We start from the raw sequence: 23,377 nt of genomic DNA, 5'->3' as shown, positions 1-23,377 counted from the left end.
TTATTTATTTCTATATTTATTTATGTTCATTGTTAGCTGGTTTTATATTTTCTGTTGTGTTTTTTAATCAGGTTCTTTTTGTCTCTTTCTCTAAAATTGTATTGTAGCATTATTAGTTATTATTACTATTATTGTTGTCTTTATTATTAATATGTAAATAAAAATAAATTTAAAAAATATTACTATTTGTAATACATTTGACTTGTACGACAACAAACGCTGAGCTACAAATTATTATATAGAAAAGAAATGCTGAGATGCTTAATGCTAATTTTAACACTGAAAACATCATAGACATGCTAACACATTAGCATCGATCCCATTTTTAAGTTATAAAATACATCCATCAACTCTTCCAGAAGACCATAACAGGTCGGTTTAACATAAAAAAAAGGCAAATATTACTCACATATGCTCAAAATGAGCAAATATTTGCACAAAACCAACAAAGTTTATCAGTTTGAACATTAAATATCTTGTCTTTGTGGTGTATTCAATTAAATATAGGTTGAAGAGGATTTGCAAATCATTGTATTCTGTTTTTATTTACATTTTACACAGCATCCCAACTTCACTGGAATTGGGGTTGTAGAATACAGTATGTGGCATTACTCGAGGCTGGCGATAGTTTGTTGGATGGCATGACTGTTTGGCTGAGTATAAAGATGCTCTGCCAGCTTCCAAGACAGTTTCTGATTATGGATTAATTATTAATAAGCATAATCCTGGATTTTTGTTTGATACTGTGGTAAAACTGACTTGCAGCCACGAGCCTGGAAGTTGTTCAAATTTTCTGGCTATGATTTTATGGATTTTTTTTTAAATAGTAGAATAAAGGATATTAGAACTATTCCACAGCCTTTCCTAGCCATGGCAGGAAATCATTTAGTATTATCCAATCCACTTTCTTCTCACAAAAAATTCTATGCCTGAGTCTGACGGTTTTTCTTTACAGAATCTGCCTAATGTTGTGATGGGTGCAAAAACCACTACCAGGCTTGTAAAAGATCTCTGGTTGACACAGGGGCACTCTATCCTGTATACTGTTAACTTATTGCCTTGTACTGTAAGTGTTCATTCTAGCATTAAAAGTGCCAAGATACAAATCTCTTCTTAAGTCACCCAGTTTGGACTTGGGGTTCCTGGAAAATTATAGACTTATTTCAAATTGATCCCCCCCCCAACAGTGCTGTAAAAATGAACTCCCTACATATTTGTTGAATCATTTTCAATATTTACAGTTGTCAGCTGGAGTACATCATTCCAGAGAGACTGCACTCACTTAAATGGTGAATGGTTTGTTGCTCACTGTCGATGCAGACTCAAAATCAGTGTTATTGTTATTGGAAGTATGTGGCGTCTTTGATGCAGTTGATCACTGTATACTGTTTGAGAGAATTTAATTTGGTTTATTTGTTTTGCCTTTCCACTCCACTGGAGGCAAGGACACTCCACCGACCTGAAGAGGGCAACCCACCTTTTTCCGGTCGAGAACCATGGTCTCGGATTTGGAGGTGCTAATTTTCATCTCAGACGCTTCACACTCGGCTGCACACCGCCCCAGTGCACGCTGAAGATCCTGATTTGATGAAGCCAACAGAACCACATCGTCCACAAACAGCAGAGATGAGATTCTGTGGTTCCCAAGCCGGACTCCCTCTACACCCTGGCTGCGCCTAGAAATTCTGTCCATAAAGGTAATGAACAGAACCGGTGACAAAGGGCAGCCCTGGTGGAGGCCAACATGCACTGGAAACAGGCAGTGGAGGAGTTTAAGTATCTCGGGGACAGATGGAGCTTGAGATCGACAGACGGATCGGTGCAGCGTCTGCAGTGACGCGGTCGCTGTATCGGACCGTCATGGTGAAGAGAGAGCTGAGCAGGGGGGCAAAGCTCTCGATTTACTGATCAATCTACGTTCCGACCCTCACTTATGGTCATGAGATTTGGCTCATGACTGAAAGAACGAGTTCACGGGTACAAGCGGCCAAGATGAGTTTCCTCCGCAGGGTGGCTGGGCGCTCCTTTGGAGATAGGGTGAGGAGCTCGGTCACTTGGGAGGAGCTCGGAGTCGAGCCATTGCTCCTCCATGTCTGAGGAGGCTCAGGCATCTTTTCCGGATGCCCCCTGGAGAGGTCTTCCAGGCACATCCCATTTGGAGGAGGCCCAGGGGAAGACCCAGGACACGCTGGAGGGACTACGTCTCTTGGCTGGCTTGGGAACGCCACGGGGTTCCCCCAGAGGAGCTGGGGGAGGTGTGTGTGGATCAGGAGGTCTGGGTGGCTTTGCTTGAGCTGCTGCCCCCGCGACCCGACTCCGAATAAAGCGGAAGAAAATGGATGGATGGATGGATGGATGTTTTGCCTTTCCTGGTTGTATGCTTTTATGGCTGAAAACTTACTTGACAGGTTGATTCCAGTCTGTTATAATTTTACAACAGCTGAAATTACAACGAGATAGGGGGAACCCATTGGTTTCATCCTGGTTCCACTGTTGTTTTGTCTTTATGTCGGATGCCTTGACTAGATTATTCATCACCATACACAGTAAATTTTGCTGAGTAAAATATACTCTGCCAGGATAACATTTGGTTCCAGTCTAAACAGAGCAAAAATACACTCTATTATAGAGTGAAATCAGCTCTACCATTTTGTCAAATCAAGTGTTTTTACTCCAATAAGAGTTGATTTTACACTGTGATTTTGCACAGTAAAATTTTACTCTGCAAAATTTACTGTGTAGGATTGACTTTCACGGCTATGCAGATGTTTATACGTGTTTATGTTGGTGACGTCTCTCTCATTGGAAAAGTTGGGTCATGCCTGGCTGCAGTAAAAAGCTGGATGTCTTCTTAATTTCTACTTTTGAATGCAGTGAAGACTGAGATGATTACTGATGCTCCTACTACTGAAAAGTATAACTGGGTGACTATGCAATTCAACATAGCAACAGAGTTAAAGTTCTTGGTATAATATTTGATTAAACACTGTTTTTTGACCTGCATATTAGAGAGATGGTCAAGAACATCCACCGTTTACCACATATGAGTACGAGATGTGTTGAGATGATTCATAGTATGGCTGTTAAATTTTGGACTAAACCCAGGTACATCACACCTCTGTTGGCTTCCTTTCACTGGCTTCCTGACAGCAGGTTTTCAAGGTCCTCTTACCTTCAACATCTTATTGAGCCTCAGGTACTACGTCATGCCCTACAGCCTCAGGATATAAGTTTACTTTGTGTTTCAAGGCTTAAAAGCATCACAGCAGGATGAAGCAAACATCAACTGTAGGACCAGTCCACTTCTGTTGAATATTTTAAGGTAAATCTTAAAACACATTAGTTTTCTTTTGCTTATAATTGGCATTTATTTGCATGTATGTATTTTTTGAACTGAATTTGTTCCTATGAATATTTACATAGGAATATTTTTTTTAAACTTCTGTGTTTTTATGTTTTCTTATGCAACAATAATAATAACAACAATTAGGGACGTCCAGATCAGTTCGAAGACATAAGAGTGGGCCTGATCAAGAACATTTTTTGGTTGTTCGGAAAATCGGAAAACAAATCGGAAAATTAAACCTGAGTGACCAAATAAGGGTGTTTTCTCTGCTTTGCTTTATAAGTCTGGAACCAGCACAGCAAAGACACAGTCAGGGCTGCTGGTGATTCTCCACAGATTCTTGGTACACGTTTGAAAAGCACATTAACACTCTCTTTCGATTTAAATATGCAATAAGTGCATTTTATGCACACAGATTCTCAATAGTGTGTCAGTCTGTCTCATAACTGCAGCATGATAATAGGCAGTGCGATCTCAGTGAAGCAACTGTGCAAGTTTTAAAAATGTATTTATAACTCTGCTGCGCTTCAAATACACTCCAAGTCTCTTTCTGACAGACAGTACGTGATACAACTTCCTTATTGACCAATCAGGTAGCGATTTCCACAAGAAATACAGTAGCGTTCAGAATAATAGTAGTGCTATGTGACTAAAAAGATTAATCCAGGTTTTGAGTATATTGTTCTATTAGTAAAAAAAGTAGAAAAGGGGGTGTTCACAATAGTTTTGTCAATTTTGTGGAACAAGCAGGTGTGAATCAGATGACCCCCAAAACTCTGAATTCAAGCCACAGTTCACAGTGAAGACAGTGAAGCATGGTGGTGCAAGCATCATTATATGGGCATGTTTCTCCTACTATGGTGTTGGGCCTATATATCGCATACCAGGTATCATGGATCAGTTTGGATATGTAAAAATACTTGAAGAGGACATGCCCTTGAAATGGGTGTTTCAACAAGACAATGACCCCAAGCACACTAGTAAACGAGCAAAATCTTGGTTCCAAACCAACAAAATTAATGCCTCGCAGATGTGAAGAAATCATGAAAAACTGTGGTTATACAACTAAATACTAGTTTAGTGATTCACAGGATTGCTAAAAAAGCAGTTTGAACATAACAGTTTTGAGTTTGTAGCGTCAACAGCAGATGCTACTATTACTGTGAACACCCCCCTTTTCTACTTTTTTTTTTTTACTAATAGCCCAATTTCATAGCCTTAAGAGTGTGCATATCATGAATGCTTGGTCTTGTTGGATTTGTGAGAATCTACTGAATCCATTGGTACCTTGTTTCCCATGTAACAATAAGAAATATACTCAAACCTGGATTCATTTTTTTATTCACATAGCACTACTATTATTCTGAACACTACTGTAAATACGTTTTTTCTCATTGTGTCTTTTACTCTTTCTTACACAGACTGTGCATGCGTATCATTGGGGGCCGAGGTGTTGGAAGCCCGGAATTAAGGCCCAGAATCAAGGTGAAATGGTCATGATCCTTTTCAAAGATGTATATGAGCAGATGACATGGATGCAAGTGGTGTTTAGTCTATAGAACTGTGTCCTCTCAAGTGTGAGATTTTCAAAATAAATACCATACTCTGTGTGACACCAGGGCAACTGGTGCGGGACTGCAACTCTGTTGAATGCACTTTTATTTTTATCCACAGCCAGATGTAAAACTAGAAGGGTGATATACTGTACAACTGCACTACACCAATCCATCTATGTGTCAGTTGCACTTTCTTGTGCACATTTCAACTTTAACAAAATATATGATTTTCACCTAATTTGAAAAGGACATTCTAAATGAGTTTGAATTTAAAGATGACTGAGTTTCACCAAGAGCTTTTACAGACTGCCCCCCCACCCCAGATTTTTTTTTTTTTTTGTCAGTATCAGTTGGATCTTTTTTAAATTTCTACCCTACTCCATCATCCACAACAAGAAGATGAAGATGAAGAAGTAAAGCATTTATATTTGGTTAACATAGCTAAATGATAAAACTTCCAGCTTTAAATCTGGAAAGCAAAAATGCCAATACTGGATTTACTCATATCCCAATTTGTTAGCTTGGTTGGGGCAGTAACACAGCTGCTTGTTTTACCTCCAAATACAGCAGCAGAACACAAAAGACCTGATTTCAGAATATCTTGTAATTTAGATGCCAAAGTGATCAAGCCAACAAATTTTTGGTGGGCAATGCTCAGTGCACAAGTGTGACTTCATGCTGTTGTGTGTGTGGGTTGGTGGTGGTGGTGGTGGTGGTGGTTGGGGGGGCAGTACCAGATAAGTCCACTTGAGGCCAGCTTCCTGTATCCTAGGGCATGACACTTTTTCACTATGTCCAACTCCACCCAGGAGCAAATGGGTACCAGACTTAGCTGGGCAGTAGTAGCAACCCAACCAGGGGGAGTCATAGACTCTGATGCAGGTCACGCTATGGAAACCTAAGATAAGCATGGGCCCAGTCAGCCACAGGGCCTGGAAAGGATTCTCTCTAATGCCAACTATGCAGACCATATTTCATGAATAAAATAAGCCTCACTTTAGTTTCATTTTTGGTGAGTTAGAGTATAGGCTTGGGAGCAGTGGTGGTGGTGATGTTGGGGGGGTATTATTCTTGATTAAAAAAAGGTGAGCACAGTGCTCTTTTGGCCCATGCTCCATAATTACACCAGAGTGTATTCTAATTGGCAGTGTCTTTATGCAGAACTATTATCAATATCCCTCAGAGGCAGTGAAAGAGAAGAGGGGTGGAGAGAATGATGTAAAGAATGGGTTCTACATCAGTGATCCCAGGGTCCATTTGCACACGGATAAGGATGGCTAATAATAATGACAGCATAGCAGGAATAACTCACAGACAGAGAAGCAGAAAGATTTGACATATTGAGCAAACGACATATGAATGAACACGGAAAGTACAGTAAAAAAAAGAGACACTGTGTGAACAAACTGTATTTGTGCTACCAGTGGAATTATGTGGCATAACAAATGCATCAGTAATATTAGGAACAGTGTTAAACAGCCAGCCCCGAACGTAAGAATGCCACAGCCCGCGTTGAAATCTGAAAATGTTCTGCAGCCCACGTAACCCATCCATCCATCCATCTTCTACCGCTTAGTCCAATTAAGGGTCGCGGGGGGCTGGAGTCTATCCCAGCAGTCATAGAGCGCGAGGCGGGGTACACCCAGGACAGGACGCTAGTCTGTCGCAGGGAAACAAATAGACAAACAAACACAGACACACCAACACACACACCTACGGACAATTTTAAAGATTCCAATCCACCTAACCTGCATGAGACTAAGAAGACATATTTCCATCTGTATTTTATGTTAAAATAAGTCAGAAAAATGACGAATAACTGGTAATAACTTTAAATGGTTGCTTTGTTTGAATACATTTCTAAATGATTCTGAAATGTTTTGGGGTAATCTTAAACTTTATTACAAAATTGAAAATCAAAGATTTTGAAGATCAACAACCTCTCACAGCCCACCTGCAGTACATACTAATTGTGAGTGTCATGATTGGGTATAAAAGGAGCATAACCAAAGGCTCAGCTGTTCACAGGCAAAGATGGGGTGAAGTTCACCACTTTGTGAGCAACTGCATGAAAAAATAGTCCAGCAGTTTAAGAACGTTTCTCAATGTTCAATTGCAAGGAATTTAGGGATTCCATAATCTACAGTCCATAAAATAATCAGAAGATTCAGAGAATCTGGAGAACTTTCTACACATAAGTTGCAAGGCTGAAAACCAATATTGAATGCCTGTGGCCTTCAATCCCTCAGGTGGCACTGCATTAGAAACTGATATCATTGTGTAAAGGATCTTACTGCATGGGCTCAGGAACACTTCAGAAAACCATTGTCAGTTAACACAATTTGTCGCTACATTTACAAGTGCAAGTTAAAACTCTACTATGCAAAGCGAAAGCCACACATCAACAACATCCAGAAATGCCACCACCTTCTCTGGGCCCGAGCTCATTTGAAATGGACAGACGCAAAGTGGAAAAGTGTGCTGTGGTCTGATGAGTCCACATTTCAAATTGTTTTTGGAAATCATGTACAGTAGTGTTCAGAATAATAGTAGTGCTATGTGACTAAAAAGATTAATCTAGGTTTTGAGTATATTTCTTATTGTTACATGGGAAACAAGGTACCAGTAGATTCAGTAGATTCTCACAAAACCAACAAGACCAAGCATTCATGATATGCACATTCTTAAGGCTATGAAATTGGGCTATTAGTAAAAAAAAGTAGAAAAGGGGGTGTTCACAATAATAGTAGCATCTGCTGTTGATGCTACAAACTCAAAACTATTATGTTCAAACTGCTTTTTTAGCAATCCTGTGAATCACTAAACTAGTATTTAGTTGTATAACCACAGTTCTTCATGATTTCTTCACATCTGCGAGGCATTAATTTTATTGGTTTGGAACCAAGATTTTGCTCATTTACTAGTGTGCTTGGGGTCACTATCTTGTTGAAGCACCCATTGCAAGGGCATGTCCTCTTCAGCATAAGGCAACATGACCTCTTCAAGTATTTTGACATATCCAAACGGATCCATGATACCTGGTATGCGATATATAGGCCCAACACCATAGTAGGAGAAACATGCCCATATCATGATGCTTCTTGCACCACCATGCATTACTGTCTTCACTGTGAACTGTGGCTTGAATTCAGAGTTTGGGGGTCATCTCACAAACTGTCTGCAGCCCTTGGACCCAAAAAGAACAATTTTACTCTCATCAGTCCACAAAATATTCCTCAATTTCTCTTTAGGCCAGATGATGTGTTCTTTGGCAAATTGTAACCTCTTCTGCACATGTCTTTTATTTAACAGAGGGACTTTGCGGGGGATTCTTGCAAATAAATTAGCTTCACACAGGCATCTTCTAACTGTCACAGCACTTACAGGTAACTCCAGACTGTCTTTGATCATCCTGGAGCTGATCAGTGGGTGAGCCTTTGCCATTTTGGTTATTCTTCTGTCCATTTTGATGGTTGTTTTCCATTTTCTTCCAGGCGTCTCTGTTTTTTTTTTGTCCATTTTAAAGTATTGGAGATCATTGTAGATGAACAGCCTATAATTTTTTTGCACCTGCGTATAAGTTTTCCCCTCTCCAATCAACTTTTTAATCAAACTACGCTGTTCTTCTGAACAATGTCTTGAACGACCCATTTTCCTCAGGCTTTCAAAGAGAAAAGCATGTTCAACAGGTGCTGGCTTCATCCTTACATAGGGGACACCTGATTCACATCTGTTTGTTCCACAAAACTGACGGACTCACTGACTGAATGCCACACTACTATTATTGTGAACACCCCCTTTTCAATTATTTTTTTTTTTACTAAGAGCCCAATTTCATAGTCTTAAGAGTGCGCATGTCATGAATGCTTGGTCTTGTTGGATTTGTGAGAATCTACTGAATCTACTGGTACCTTGTTTCCCATGTAACAATAAGAAATATACTCAAAACCTGGATTAATCTTTTTAGTCACATAGCACTACTATTATTCTGAACACTACTGTACGTCGTGTCCTCCGGACAAAAGAGGAAAAAGAGTTATCAGTGCAAAGTTCAAAAGCCAGCATCTGTGATGTTATGGGGGTGTGCCAGTGCACATGGCATGGGCAACTGTGATGGCACCCTCAATGATGAAAGGTACATCCAGGTTTTGGAGCAACACATGCTGCCATCCAAGCTTTTTCAGGGATGTCCCTGCTTATTTCAGTCCAGACCTGTCGCCCACTGAAAATGTGTGGCACATTACAACACACAAAATACGACAATGGAGACCCCGGACTATTGAACTGATGTCATACATCAAGCACGAATGGGAAAGAATTCCACCAAGCTTCAACAATTAGTGTCCTCAGTTCCCATAGACTTATTGAGTGTTGTTAGAAGGAAAGGTGATGTAACACAGTGGTAAACATACCACTGTCTCAGCTTTTTTGAAATGTACTGCAGGCATCCATTTCAAAATGAGCAAATATTTGCACAAAAACAATAAAGTTTATCAGTTTGAACATTAAAGATCTTGTCTTTGTGATGTATTCAATTGAATATAGGTTGAAGAGGATTTGCAAATCATTGTATTCTGTTTTTATTTACATTTTACACAATGTCCCAACTTCATTGGAATTTGGGTTGTATGTCAACAACCCATATTATGCCCCTGACAAGTTAGGTAAAAAATTATTTTTGAGAAAATTGCCTTTAAGTGCTCAAAATGGCTATTTTTGGCAAAAAATGGCCACCATTTCCAAACAAACGAATCTATGAATGTGATCTTTAGACGGGAACAATATCAATGACCCATATTATGCCCTTGCTAAATTAGAAAAGAAGTTAACAGACAGTTTTTGGGATATCGCAATAAATGGACAACAACAACTACGACAGACATAGGTTAATAGCCTATCATCCAGTAACCCCAAAAAACCCAAAAACAATGAACATGTCCACCAGTCCCTCATATACGAACAGGCTTTGTTGCTTCTCCAAAAGTGATGTGTCTGAAAGACTACACACACAGGAGGGTTAAGGTTTCCACCCTTTGTGACAGACAATAATAGACAGTTTGCATGAGCATTCAAAGGCCTTATAGTCTAAAAACGTCCCAGAGTTCAAGGAGAATGCCCTGTATGTATCTGCATGTAGCAACAAAATATATTAACTGTAATAATGGTACCTTTATTTTACATATTACAGTGGTTCTCAGCATTTAGTTTCACATGTGGGTGTAACCTTTGACCCAGACACACACACACCCCAGATTCAACACTGTTATTGAGTCATGGAAACACAGACCCTCAGAGAGCAGATGCTGCACTAATGTGTGTGCTATGCTAATTGTGTTGCTAAAAGGCAATTATTAGTTGTATTAGCATTCTACATTTAGCTGAAAACTGCAAACTTTTCTCAACAGCCATCAGCAGCTGCTGAACATCCTACACTAAAATTGAAGTGGACTCCAAACTGCACATAAGGGAATTGGGGTTGGAAAGAGCAAATGCATGTAAAACTAACAAAGTAACTTGACTGTCATACTTTCAGTAGGGATGTTGATCTTTCCCTTATAAAATGATACTATATATATATATATATATATATACATATATATATATATATATATATATATATATATAGTAAGGGTGTAACAGTACATCTATTTGGATTGAACCGTTTTGGTACGGGACGTTTGGTTCGGTACAGGGCTGTGCATGGGTGAGCTTGTGTTGTGTGTGTTTACATTTAGTGTTGCCAACTTAGCAACTTTCTCGCTAAATCTGGCGACTTTCCAAACCCTCTTGATGACTTGTTTTCTCAAAAGTGACTAGCAACAAATCTAGCTATTTTTCCTGGCGTTACCGGAGACTTTTCTGATGTTTGGCGGCTGAAAGTGGAAGTCTCTGTTGTCACCGAGCAGCAGCGGGTCTCCCCCTCCTCTGCAGCGCTGCCTGCAGCAGCCTGAAAGCACTGAGCGGAGAGATATCTATAATCCTCCTCACTTGGACTCGCTCAGCCTACTGACCTCGTTTGCTGCGCTGTGATTAAATAGTCCCCAGACTTTGAGAAGCCCTGGCCTTGAGAAGTTACTTTATTTTAATAAGTGATGACCAATTTTAATGGCAAAATAAATAAACAGAATCAAGTTTATTTGTGGTTCTAAATATTTTAAAGTGGTTTTACTCACGTTTTTGCCTCTCCCACAATGCTTTGTTTTCAAAACTTTATTTAAAAAGATATATTAACAAACATTAAACGAACAGTTAATAGAAAGAGATAGAAAATAAAATAAATTGTAGAAAAGTAAAGGGATTCTTTAACATTAATTCTCTTGTTAAAAAATTCCCTTATAGAGTGTGACAGTTTTGGACAAGTTCATTTTTCTGGCAAAAAAATATGAAGGTTGAAAAAAACTGAACAGGGCTTCACGCTGGAACCGTTGTGCTGCCTTTTACTTGTGGAAAGGTTTTGTTAAAAGCTGTTTACTAGGAATGTATTTTTTTAAATAATATTTCATACATTTGTCATTTATGTGAAAACATTTTATAGAACTTATTACCAGGCAGCACTTTGCAATTATTTTATTTGCCTGTTTGTATAATGTAACAAAAATTGTTGGTTTAAACAACAAGCAAATTTAGGTTTTGCATTTTGTTCCCATACTGTACCGAAAATGAACCGAACCGTGACCTCAGAACCGAGGTACATAAAGAATCGTGATTTCTGTGTATCTTTACACCCCTAATATATAGTATCTCGATACTACACTGATCCAACTTCATGATTTCTGTGTCAAATCAATGACAAACTTCAATGTTGGATCATTGTCATTGTGGTTCCTGGGAGGGACCCTCAGATTTTTATTTATGATTAGTGTGTGCAGCACATTGCTTCTGCCTCTGTTCACCACTGGGGGCAGTACCACATACAGTTGTAAAAACCACAGCACAGAAGAAGCCCAAAAGAAATCAACTGTTGTGAGCTTAGCAGAAATAGTGTAGAAGAACCTCCCCAATCAGAACCAATAAGACAGTATTGTGAAATGAATGCAAAGTTAAAAAGTGTACATTTACCGTCATACCACCTACCACTATCTGACATGTGGATTTTGATTTTTACTTCATAAAGTTACCATTCCTGTGACCAAATCTTTTAAGTTTCACAAAACTTTGAAGATCCGGAAGTAGCAGCGAAACAAGTTTAATTCATCTGATTTATAATGTTAAAACTGACCCATTCGGATAGTCGTACATTTAGATCTACTCAGGGATCAATGTAGTTTTATCTATTAATTCATAATTAATTTTCAGTCGATATGGGTTAACTGTTACACCCCTAATTTTCGGAGGTTATTGCACTAAACTTGTGCTTTATAGGCTGGCAGGAACTTAATTGACTTACCTGGTTTTAGGGGATGTCGTTAGCCATTCTTCATGCTTTTCAAATGTTATCAAGTAAGCTGCAATCTCCTGTGAAAAAGAGAGGAGAGAGAGAGCGAGAAAGGGGAGTGAGGCTTAGATATGTCATCTTTAATCACTGTTCGCTTGTGTTTGTAATACATTGGTGAGACTGCTTCATTGATATTCAGACAGTCTAACCAGCAGCACAAACACGGAAAAGACGGAAGCAGAGCCGAGCTCAGGCAGGTAAACGAGAGCGGTAAAAGTAAAGTGAAAGACATAAGTAGAATGCGGTTGAGGTCAGATCAGCTTACGAGACCGTCCTCGTTGTGAAAGCTTTGATCAAGTTCTCCTTAAAGGACATCAAGGTATTCTCAGAAAGATTGACGTCTCTGTGTTTGAAAGTGAGCAGCTTTTAACATTTTTGGTCCGATCCTCCCCCAAATCCTTCTGATCTGCCCTTGACGCTCCTCTATGGATCAATCCTCTATTTAACCTTTAAATAATAATTACACGGCAGTCTCATATTATTGACATGCATGCATACAACTGCACTGAGAACGGGGTGCAGATCCTTTGGACTCAGTTGTGTACAAAGAGATGCTGTCGACATTGAAGTAGGAGGAAAAAAAGCCAAGCTGCCACTGGCATAAATAGAGACACTTCAAATACTTTCATGTTTCCCATGCTCGCTCTGCCTGCTGCATCAGTCTGAGACTAAGGGGGTACACGCTAGACCATATTCGGCCATTTTCTCAGCAAACTAATGGGTAGAAATAAAAGCACTTTGGATGTTGGTCGACAACCTAATGATTACCAGCGACAGCCTGCAATTCAGTCCTCAGTAAAAAACATTTGTCAGTTCCACAAACTGCAGACTTGATAGGCAAAAGCACAGACCTGCGGCCATCTTTCGTAAAACAATCACCTTTTCAGTTTCACATCTCTCCACATGTTGGTAGTGTCAACAAATCTCAAGGATGTTGCTGATGTATTCTTTGGTCTGTGGTGCTTGCTTTAAAACAGCTACTTGATTACATATGCAAGGCAAAAACACCTCCAAAACTACACAAAAAAGGGAAGACTAGTGTTTTTTGAGCAAGCTACAAAATGACCCCAACCCCCAAATTTTTTATATATATACTAGCTGGGGTACTCGGCGCTGCTCGGGTTAACCTGTTTTAGACATAGGCCAAATGCCAATCATTTCAATCAAAACAATTGCCCAACATTTGTTTTTGTAATGCTGATATCTTACAAATGTAATATTTAATGGGCTAAAGTTTGTCCAGCAGAAATATAAGAGGTGGACTCCCAAAACTAAGTGGAAATACTTGGTTAAAAGACAAACACATTTGAAGTCCTTCATGCAGACTTTGTTTTGCAATCAAATTTATAACAAAATTACACACAAAAGATAGGTAACAGTAAATGTAAATATCAATGAATCATAGAGAATAAGTCTATAGATCTATAGATCTATAGACCTTGGCAACCAGAGCAGATTGACCTGCGTGCCCAGTAATTCCATAAAAGATAAATAGATAAAGAGAATAGATTAAGTTTTTGGTTACGTTCAACTTTTAAAAAATGGTACCAGTTTGTTCCACATGTAATGAAGATTCAGAATATACATAGTTTTTAGGGCTACATATTATAGTTTGGGAGTTTATCCCGGACAGACAGACAGAATTAGCCCTTTGTATATATATATATATATATATATATATATATATATATATATATATATATATATATATATATATACATACACACACACACACACACACACACACACACACACACAGGGCACACAGGGTGGGCCAATAAAATGTTACCACTTTTTATTTACAGAAAACTAACATTTGATACCAAAGGCTTCCCACTTTGTCTCTTGTTTTCCGCACAGTTCAATAATTGATGACATGTTCAATCCATGCTCGTCTTCTTGGGATTACAGCAGAACACGCACATTGAAGTTTGTGATGACATTACCACACATCTCAAGAGGGATTCTCCAAATTTCCTGACAGATGTTGGTCTTCAGGGCCTCAATGGTCTGTGGGTTGTTGTAGTACACTCTCTAATTGTATGAATTAAAAAAAGTGGTAACATTTTATTGGCCCACCCTGTATATATATATATATATATATATATATATATATATATATATATATATATATATATATATATATATACACACACACACACACACAGTGGGGAAAATAAGTATTTGACCCCGTCAGTTTTGCAGGTTTTCCCACCTACAAAGAACGGAGAGGTCTGTAATTTTTATCGTAGGTACACTTCAACTATGAGAGACAGAATCTAAAAAAAAAAACAAACAGAAAATCACATTGTATGATTTTAAATAATTAATTTGCATTTTATTGCATAAAATAAGCATTTGACCCCCTACCAACCAGCAACAATTCTGGCTCTCACAGACCTGTTAATTTTTCTTTAAGAAGCCCTCTTATTCTGCACTCTTTACCTGTATTAAGTGCACCTGTTTGAACTTGTTACCTGTATAAAAGACACCTGTTCACACACTCAATCAACCTTGTTCACACACTCAATCCACACCTCCACACACACTCCAACTTGTCCACTATAGCCAAGACCAAAGAGCTGTCTAAGGACACCAGGGACAAAACTGTAGACCTGCACAAGGCTGGGATGGGCTACAGGACAACAGGTAAGCAGCTTGGTAGAAGACAACAACTGTTATGATTATTTATTAGAAAGTGGAAGAAACACAAGATGACTGTCAATCTCCCTCGGTCTGGGATTCCATGCAAGATCTCACTTTGTGGGGTAAGGATGATTCTGAGAAAGCTCAGAACTACACAGGAGGACCTGGTCAATGACCTGAAGAGAGCTGGGACCACAGTCACAAAGATTACATTCGTAACACACCAACTCTACTTACCATGTTTAGAGGATGAGAACAACCATAAGAAAACCATTCCAACTGTGAAGCATGGGGGTGGAAACATCATACTCTGGGGGTGCTCTTCTGCAAAGGGGACAGAACGACTGCACCGTATTGAAGGGAGGATGGATGGGGTCATGTATTGCGAGATTTTGGCAAACAACCTCCCTCCCTCAGTAAGAGCATTGAAGATGGGTCATGGCTGGGTCTTCCAGCATGACAATGACCCCAAACACACAGCCAGGGCAACTAAGGAGCAGCTCCGTAAGAAGTATTTCAAGGTCCTGGAGTGGCCTGGCCAGCCTCCAGACCTGAACTCAATAGAAAATCTTTGGAGGGAGCTGAAACTCCAAACCTGAAAGATTTGGAGAAGATCTGTATGGAGGAGTGGACCAAAATCCCTGTTGCAGTGTGTGAAAACTTGGTCAAGAACTACAGGAAACGTCTGACCTCTGTAATGGCAGACAAATGTACCAATTGTTAAGCTCTGTTTTTCTAGGGGGTCAAATACTTATTTTATGCAATAAAATGCAAATTAATTATTTAAAAATCATACAATGTGATTTACTGGATTTTTTTTTTTTCTTTAACATTCTGTCTCTCACAGTTGAAGTGTACCTACGATAAAAATTACAGACCTCTCCATTCTTTGTAGGTGGGAAAACCTGCAAAACTGACAGGGGGTACTTATTTTCCCCACTGCACGTGTGTGTGTTAACAATCCTTTTGTGATATCTGCACTGAAGAACCCAGTAGGTCTGTTTAAACATGTAACTGGCAAATGTGATGTTTGAAGATGTTGGACTGGAATTATTTTCCTTCCTGCACATCTTCACATGGTGTTCAACCACTGAAATCTATAAACTGGTTTTGGAGGAGCCACACTTATGATGTCAATCCAGAAGTCCTATGAAAGACACCAGAGGGCTGACATATACACTGAAATTTAAGTTTCTATTACGAATTATTAGGACTTTTTGTCAGCAATACATGAAGTGAGCTTTAAAGGACCATGCATAGTTGAGTAAAATGTGTGGGTGTTTTTTTTTTTTTGAGAGAGAGAGAGAGAAATATATAACTTCACAAAAATGTCACTACCGAGACATGTGAATTCATGTCTCTGAGTCCTCAGCCTTTGAGATCGAGAACCCTTAGGAAGAGCTTTTGGAGTCATGAGTTGGATGGACAGAGATGTTTGGCAATGCTGTGATCTTTCCAGGATAATGAAGACTTTTGAGTCCTGGTGTTGTCTGTCTTACTGTATGGTTGTGAGACGTGGATGCTAACCAGTCCCCTAAAGTGCTAACTGGATGTTTGGTGCTAGGTGAGAGACTAAGATGAGGAATTTCACTTGCATTGTGAGGGACATTTTGAACATGTGGCACATTTCTCTGTGCATGATCCAGAACATAGGTGCCTGAGTGTTGAGGATCTCAGTGGCTGGAGAAGCCAAGGGAATTCCCACATGTCACCTGGCTGCAGCAGACACACTGTAAAATATAATAAGTTAACTTTTCTAAAAAAAAAAAAAAAACATATGCAAACTTGCTGCCTTAAAAAAACTATTTTATGTTGGCTTAAATGAATCGGATTTGATTAACTTAATTATTGAGAGTGTGCAGTATTAAATTAATTTAAATAACTGGATAATAGTAACTTGTTCATTTTGATTTAGCAGTACTCAAATAAACTTAAAAGCATAGATTATAGTAACTTGTTTGAATTTGCAGTGCTGAAATAAATTAGATTAGAGTAACACATTTACTGTGAGCATCCAGTACTCAAGTGACAGCTTAATTCTCTTTAGTTTTGCTCATTCATCATATTAAGGTCAACTTAATTTTTTTGAAGCTACAGCTAACCGCTAACTTTTAGTATTGACTCTCGTACACGTCAGCTACTGACAAGCCAGTTTTGCGTTTAAACACTGACAATGCTTCTGAGTAAAAACAGAGGTAATCACAAATTCACCACAAACAAGTCAGAGCTTCTGTTTTTGAGTGCCCTGCCCACTGCTATAAGAAAGAGTCATTTACTTTCAACATGGAACAGTACTGACATGTCGCATGAGGCATTACAAGCAAAGCAGTTTTGACTTATGGTTTTGATTTATAAGCCAAACTAATTCCGGACAGTTTATCAATAATGAGTGCAAAACAGGTTGAAGAGAGTCTGGTAGTCCAAACATGGGCTCACCATGGACGTGTGCGGGCAGATCTGCGCATGTCTGAAAGAATGCCCCAAAGGACACTGGGTACGAAAAACTAATTTTCTAATTTGGCTTAATTGGGATATATCAATTAAAGCATGTTTTCCAATTTAAAAGTACTACTTACTTATTTAATGGCCCAGTCACACGGCAGTTAACGAAGGGCAACGAAGCCCAAACAAAACAAGAAATCTGGACTTTCACTGACTTTCGTTGGCATCATTTAACCTTCACGCAGCTTCGTTCCTGCACTTGGCGCTTCTTCAGGATTTTTAAACTGTTGAACAATTTGAACAAATGCCACCGAAAACCTCAATTCATCCGTATTTCATTTTGCTGTTGTTCTTGACTTTTTTTTTTTTAGCGTTTGCTTAGTTTTTGTAATGTTAGCGTTTAGTTTGACTTCGTTCAACCAGCTGAATGTTTTCACACAGTATTGTATAATCCCATTTCATGCCGTGTGACTGGGCCATAAAATGAGTATTCATAGCAGGTTGACGAAAACTGAGTTTGGTTAACTTATCATACTTAATTAATTTGTATGTTAGCATTTACAGTGTAGATGGTTATTTTACAGGTGTGGGGATGTAGTTGTCTGCCTGAGTGGTTGCCATCCAGGACCGGGATGAGGTCGTGGATGCGGTGAAGCGTGGTACCAGCCCATGCTCCCAGATATGACTCGATATTAATTCATTTTATGACTTTTTTGTGATTTTGTCATGGATTCAATTATTCCAATCAATCACAAATATTTTACTTATCAATACGAACTTTTGATCAAATCTCTGGAAACACCAGTACTGGAGATTTGACGGTAAATGTGTGCATAGGGTTTTTTGAGCTATGTTTTACTTCACCTTGACCAATCTGTTTCCAAAGTTAATCATATGAGGATATTAACCCAAGTAATAATTTTAATAATAGCAGGAGAAGCGATGCTGTTGTGGTTAAAGCGTTGGGCTTAGGACCAAAGGATCCTCGGTTCAAATCCCAGCCTGACTGGAAAATCACTAAGGGCCCTTGGGCAAGGTCCTCAAACCCGTAGTTGCTCCCGGTGTGTAGTGGGCGATACCCTGATATCACATGGCAATACCCTGATATCAGGGTGAATGGAGGCATTGATGTGTAAAGCGCTTTGAGTGTCTGATGCAGATGGAAAAGTGCTATATAAACACAGTCCATTTAACATTTAACATTCCCACCATTTGGTGAAATTCTGCCAACCTGTTTTTAGTTATTTTGATCAAAAACACACACACACACACACATACACAGGCGCAATTATAATACCATGCTCACGCACGTGTGGTAATTATCCATCCATCCATCCATTTTCTTCCGCTTTATCCGGAGTCGGGTCGCGGGGGCAGCAGCTCAAGCAAAGCCACCCAGACCTCCCAATCCACACATAACTCCCCCAGCTCCTCTGGGGGAACCCCAAGGCATTCCCAAGCCAGCCGAGAGACGTAGTGTCCTGGGTCTTCCCCAGGGCCTCCTCCCGATGGAACGTGCCCGGAACACCTCTCCAGCGAGGCGTCCAGGGGGCATCTGGAAAAGATGCCCGAGCCACCTCAACTGGCTTCTTTCGATGTGGAGGAGCAGCGGCTCGACTCCGAGCTCCTCCCGAGTGACCGAGCTCCTCACCCTATCTCTAACAGAGCACCCAGCCACCCTGCAGAGGAAACTCATCTCGGCCATGAGCCAAATCTCATGACCATAGGTGAGGATCGGAATGTAGATCGATCGGTAAATCGAGAGCTTTGCCCCTCTACTCGGCTCTCTCTTCACCATGACGGTCCGATAGTGACCGCATCACTGCAGATGCTGCACCGATCCGTCTGTCGAACTCACGCTCCATCCGTCCCTCACTTGTGAACAAGACCCCAAGATACTTAAACTCCACTTGAGGCAAGGACACTCCACTGACCTGAAGAGGGCAAAGCACTTTTTTCCGGTCGAGAACCATGGTCTCGGATTTGGAGGTGCTGATTTTCATCCTGGACGCTTCACACTCGGCTGCAAACCGCCCCAGTGCACACTGAAGGTCCTGATTTGACGAAGCCAACAGAACTACATCGTCCGCAAACAGCAGAGATGAGATTCTGTGGTTCCCAAACCAGATCCCCTCCACACCCTGGCTGCGCCTAGAAATTCTGTCCATAAAGATAATGAACAGAACCGGTGACAAAGGGCAGCCCTGGTGGAGGCCAACCTGCACTGGAAACAGGTTTGACTTACTATCAGGTTTGACTTACTTACAATGCAAACCAAGCTCCTGCTGCGGTCGTACAGGGACCGGACAGCCCCTAGCAAAAGACCCCGGACCCCGTACTCCCGGAGCACCCCCCACAGGGTGCCCTGAGGAACACGGTCGAACGCCTTCTCCAGATCCACAAAGCACATGTGGACTGGTTGGGCGAACTCCAATGAACCCTCGAGCACCCGATGGAGCGTGTAGAGCTGGTCCAGTGTGCCGCGACCAGGACGAAAACCACATTGCTCCTCCTGAATCCAAGGTTCTCCCCTTAAAGATGTCAGCCCAGAATAATTTTCGTTCATACACGTCTCCACATAGTGTGCGGCCACTGTGTGAAGTTTCATTTAAATCCTCCAGCATGTCGAGGAGAAGCTGCACTTAAAAGACTCCTGGACAGGCGGACAGGCAGTTGGATGCACAGGATAACTCCCACATGCTCAACCAAATTGTTGTCTCAGCGACGGTGTAAATGTAGGGCACATGTGGGAGCAGAGATCAATCCTTCCTTCCAATTTCTTTGCTCAAACACACGCTGGCACATTAATTCGCTAAAGTATACACAGCTGGACGATGATAAGCTCCCGCTGGCTCATCAAGGCTGTGTCAGAAGTGTGACCGGCCAGTACAACAAGCCGCATGCCTTGGGGTACTATGGTGCGAGGGGTTCTCAGGCTGGCAGGGGTCCCAACAGGGAAATGGGGGGGGGGGGGGTGTTGGCTGACTGGCACCCTTGCCTGCAGGTGCAGGCTTGGAGACAATACTGGTTTGATTAAACTCTTCTCCTGCCATAATGACCAGAGGCAGTGAAATGCTGACAAGAAGAAGTCTTGAATTAAATGAAATTTCAGAAGCAAGTGAGGCTGTGGTGCTGAGTTCAGGGGTGCCCCTCCCCTTTATAGATTTCCTTATACATTGTTATGTTGTGTGCAAGAAAATAATAACACATTTTAAAAAGCAAAAAAGGCACAAACACATCCGCAGTGCAGCATCCTGCTGACAAAGCGTACATTTAGTTCTTGTTCTACAAAACTGGGAACATATGGAATAATGTAATGTTAGTTGTGTCAACAGCAATTAAAATTGTGTACAGAGGGAAAGAAAAATAATGATTCACTCCCAGGGTCACAATAGAGCTCTTTTTCTGCATTCATTTGTAAGCAAATTAGAGAAACACAGCAGTGATTAGATTAATCCAGCTTTTCGATGTTCATTTTGAGGAGGAGTGAACGGCAGCGGGGAAGCTCCTTCAGTGACCTCTGTGCCTGTTAGCACGCAGCCCCTTCCATCACTCTTGTCTTAATAATTCAGCCGCAGCCCCAGCCTCAGTGGTACAAGATGAAATAAGAGGCCGCATGGTCTCGTATTAAAAAAAAAAAAAAAAAAAAAAAAAAAAAATCAGAGTGAGCCTCTACCTCTGGCTCTTTGCACACTCCTCCCTCTCTGAACAGATGCCAGGGATTATTCCAACCCCCCGACCAACCATAAAGGTGCAATAATCTTATGGTGAGGAAACAAACAAAAACAGGCGTGCAGCCATTAAACAGCTGCAAAGAGACAAAGTTTGCATGGGCAGCATAATGAGAGGCTAGCGCTCGTTCAGGTTGAGCGCACACGCTTGCGGGTTAGTGCACGAGGGTGGAGGGGGGAAGCAGGAAAGTGGTGTGTTGAACACTGATGGTGCATCAAAGTCAAAGCAGCAGCTGTCAGTGGACTCTGGACTCTATCTACTGACCTCAGCGCCGCTGGCCTGCTGTCGAACACTGGGGAAATATTCAGGAGGCACAGCTCTGTAAACACAGCTTCTCATTCTACCTGTTAGGTAAGAATCCTCCATTGGGAACAGCTGTTTGTACTCTTCCTTCCCTGAAATTCAGGCCTTCTCACGGACATGATTCTTGCCAGAGTTGTATCTCCAAATGCTACTCAAACAGAATTCACCGGTAAGGGTTGCGTTCTTCATAGCTTCTGTTGAAGTAAACTCTCTGCCAAGTCAAGTCTGAGAAGATGCGCTTGATTGCCCTGGGTCTTGGATGGAAACCACCTAGGCAACCAGTCCATCCCAACCTCTTGAAAGTAATCATCTATCTGCCGCAGGCAGGTGAAATTTGGGTGTCCCTTTGTTCTGGTCAACACTGAGGCACCTACATGCTGAATCATGCACAAAGAAACGCACCAAAACATCCACAGTATCATAGTTGATGCTTCCACACAATCCAAGTCATACGTCTCATATGAAAGTGTTTACCGATCTTGGTCCTCGAGACCCAAAGTACTGCTCATTTTCCATTTGTCCCTCCACTAATCAGAGCATATCAGCTCAGTCAGGTGTGTTCAGCTAATCAACAACTTTAACAGCTAACTGAACAATGAAAATAAAATGAATTAATTTGAATGAACAGTTTGACACATATTTATTCCACTAGCTCAAAGAAACATCAGGAAACGCCAAAGACATCCAATGACATCCATCCAGTCTTGCCATTGCCTTTAGTCACTGGTTGCTCTCCAAGTTTCATGACCACACAGTACGAAAGGCAGCACCAAGATCCGAAAGACTTGGACCTCCATTCTATTGTAAAGATACTGCCATCGCCAAACATCTCTGTTCAGTAATCTTACAACTCCACAAGTTCTTCCAAGGCATGGCTCAGTCTCAAAGGCTGAGGACCCAAAGCTATGAATGCATCTACAAGTTCAACACATTTGCTCCATATAGACAGACTTGTGATGGCCAAGTCCAATAAAGTAAGTCCCTTCGGCTGCTCCCTTGTTTGCACTCGGGGTCGCCACAGCAAATCCAAGGTGGATCTGCATGTTGAACTGGCACAGGTTTAACGCCGGATGCCCTTCCTGACGCAACTCCACATTACATGGAGAAATGTGGCAGGGGTGGGATTTGAACCTGGAACCTTCTGCACTGAAACCAAGCGCATTAACCACTTGGCCACCAAGTCCAATAAGTCACTGAAAGTCTGGCTCTTAGTCTTAATCCTGGACAAACACAAACCCAGATAATCGAAATCCTTGCTCAGTTTTCAAATGATGCAATTATTTTAAAAAACCCACCCTGGTTTCAGAGGTTCTCTACAACTACAGGCCCATTTCCAATCTTCTATTTCTGTCAAAAGGTCTGAAGAAAAAAAAAACAGTTGCAGCACAACTTCACATTCACCTTAAACACAATAACCTTTTTGACAAGTTTCAGTCTGGTTTCCACTTTGGCCATAGCACAGAAAAAGCCTTGGTTACAGTCACCAACAACCTTCTGATGGCAGCAGATACTGGTTTTCCATCTCTACTCATCCTGACACAGCAGACCACAACATTCTCCTCCACCACCTGCAATAAACTATTGGATTCTCAGAAAATGTTCAGTTTATCTCATATCTGACCGGCAGAACCGAGCATGGCCCCTTGGGTAAAGCCAAATCTTATACCCACAACGTCACTTGTGGTGTCCCTCAGGGCTCAGTGCTGGGCCCCACCCTTTTCATTATCTACAAGCTCCCCCTTGGAAATGTCATTAGCAGACATGGAATATTCCATTGTTATGTTGATCATACACAGCTTTACCTCAGGACAACTCCCACTTCTTCTGCTCCCCTGCCAACATCCACATCGACTACTCGCCTAGAGGAGATAAAGCATGGATGAAGCTCAACTTCCTTCAGCTGAACAGCTCCAAAAT

The 23,377-nt window shown here is 40.9% G+C and overlaps 1 protein-coding gene across 8 annotated transcripts in view; it reads right to left on the bottom strand.

Moving 5' to 3' along the window:
• Positions 1-23,377, bottom strand: part of camta1a (calmodulin binding transcription activator 1a) — a 919,840-nt gene that overhangs the window by 527,778 nt on the left and 368,685 nt on the right. For all 8 annotated transcript variants that reach the window (XM_034172934.1, XM_034172936.1, XM_034172940.1 and 5 more), the window contains one exon: positions 12,290-12,357. In XM_034172934.1, the coding sequence (XP_034028825.1) occupies positions 12,290-12,357 (68 nt within the window). The remainder of the gene's footprint in view (positions 1-12,289; positions 12,358-23,377) is intronic.

The sequence above is a fragment of the Thalassophryne amazonica genome, chromosome 6, assembly GCF_902500255.1.
Source record: "Thalassophryne amazonica chromosome 6, fThaAma1.1, whole genome shotgun sequence".
Classification (NCBI taxonomy): Eukaryota; Metazoa; Chordata; class Actinopteri; order Batrachoidiformes; family Batrachoididae; genus Thalassophryne; species Thalassophryne amazonica.
Note: the sequence above shows the minus strand (reverse complement) of the source record. Positions and strands in the feature narration are given on the sequence as shown.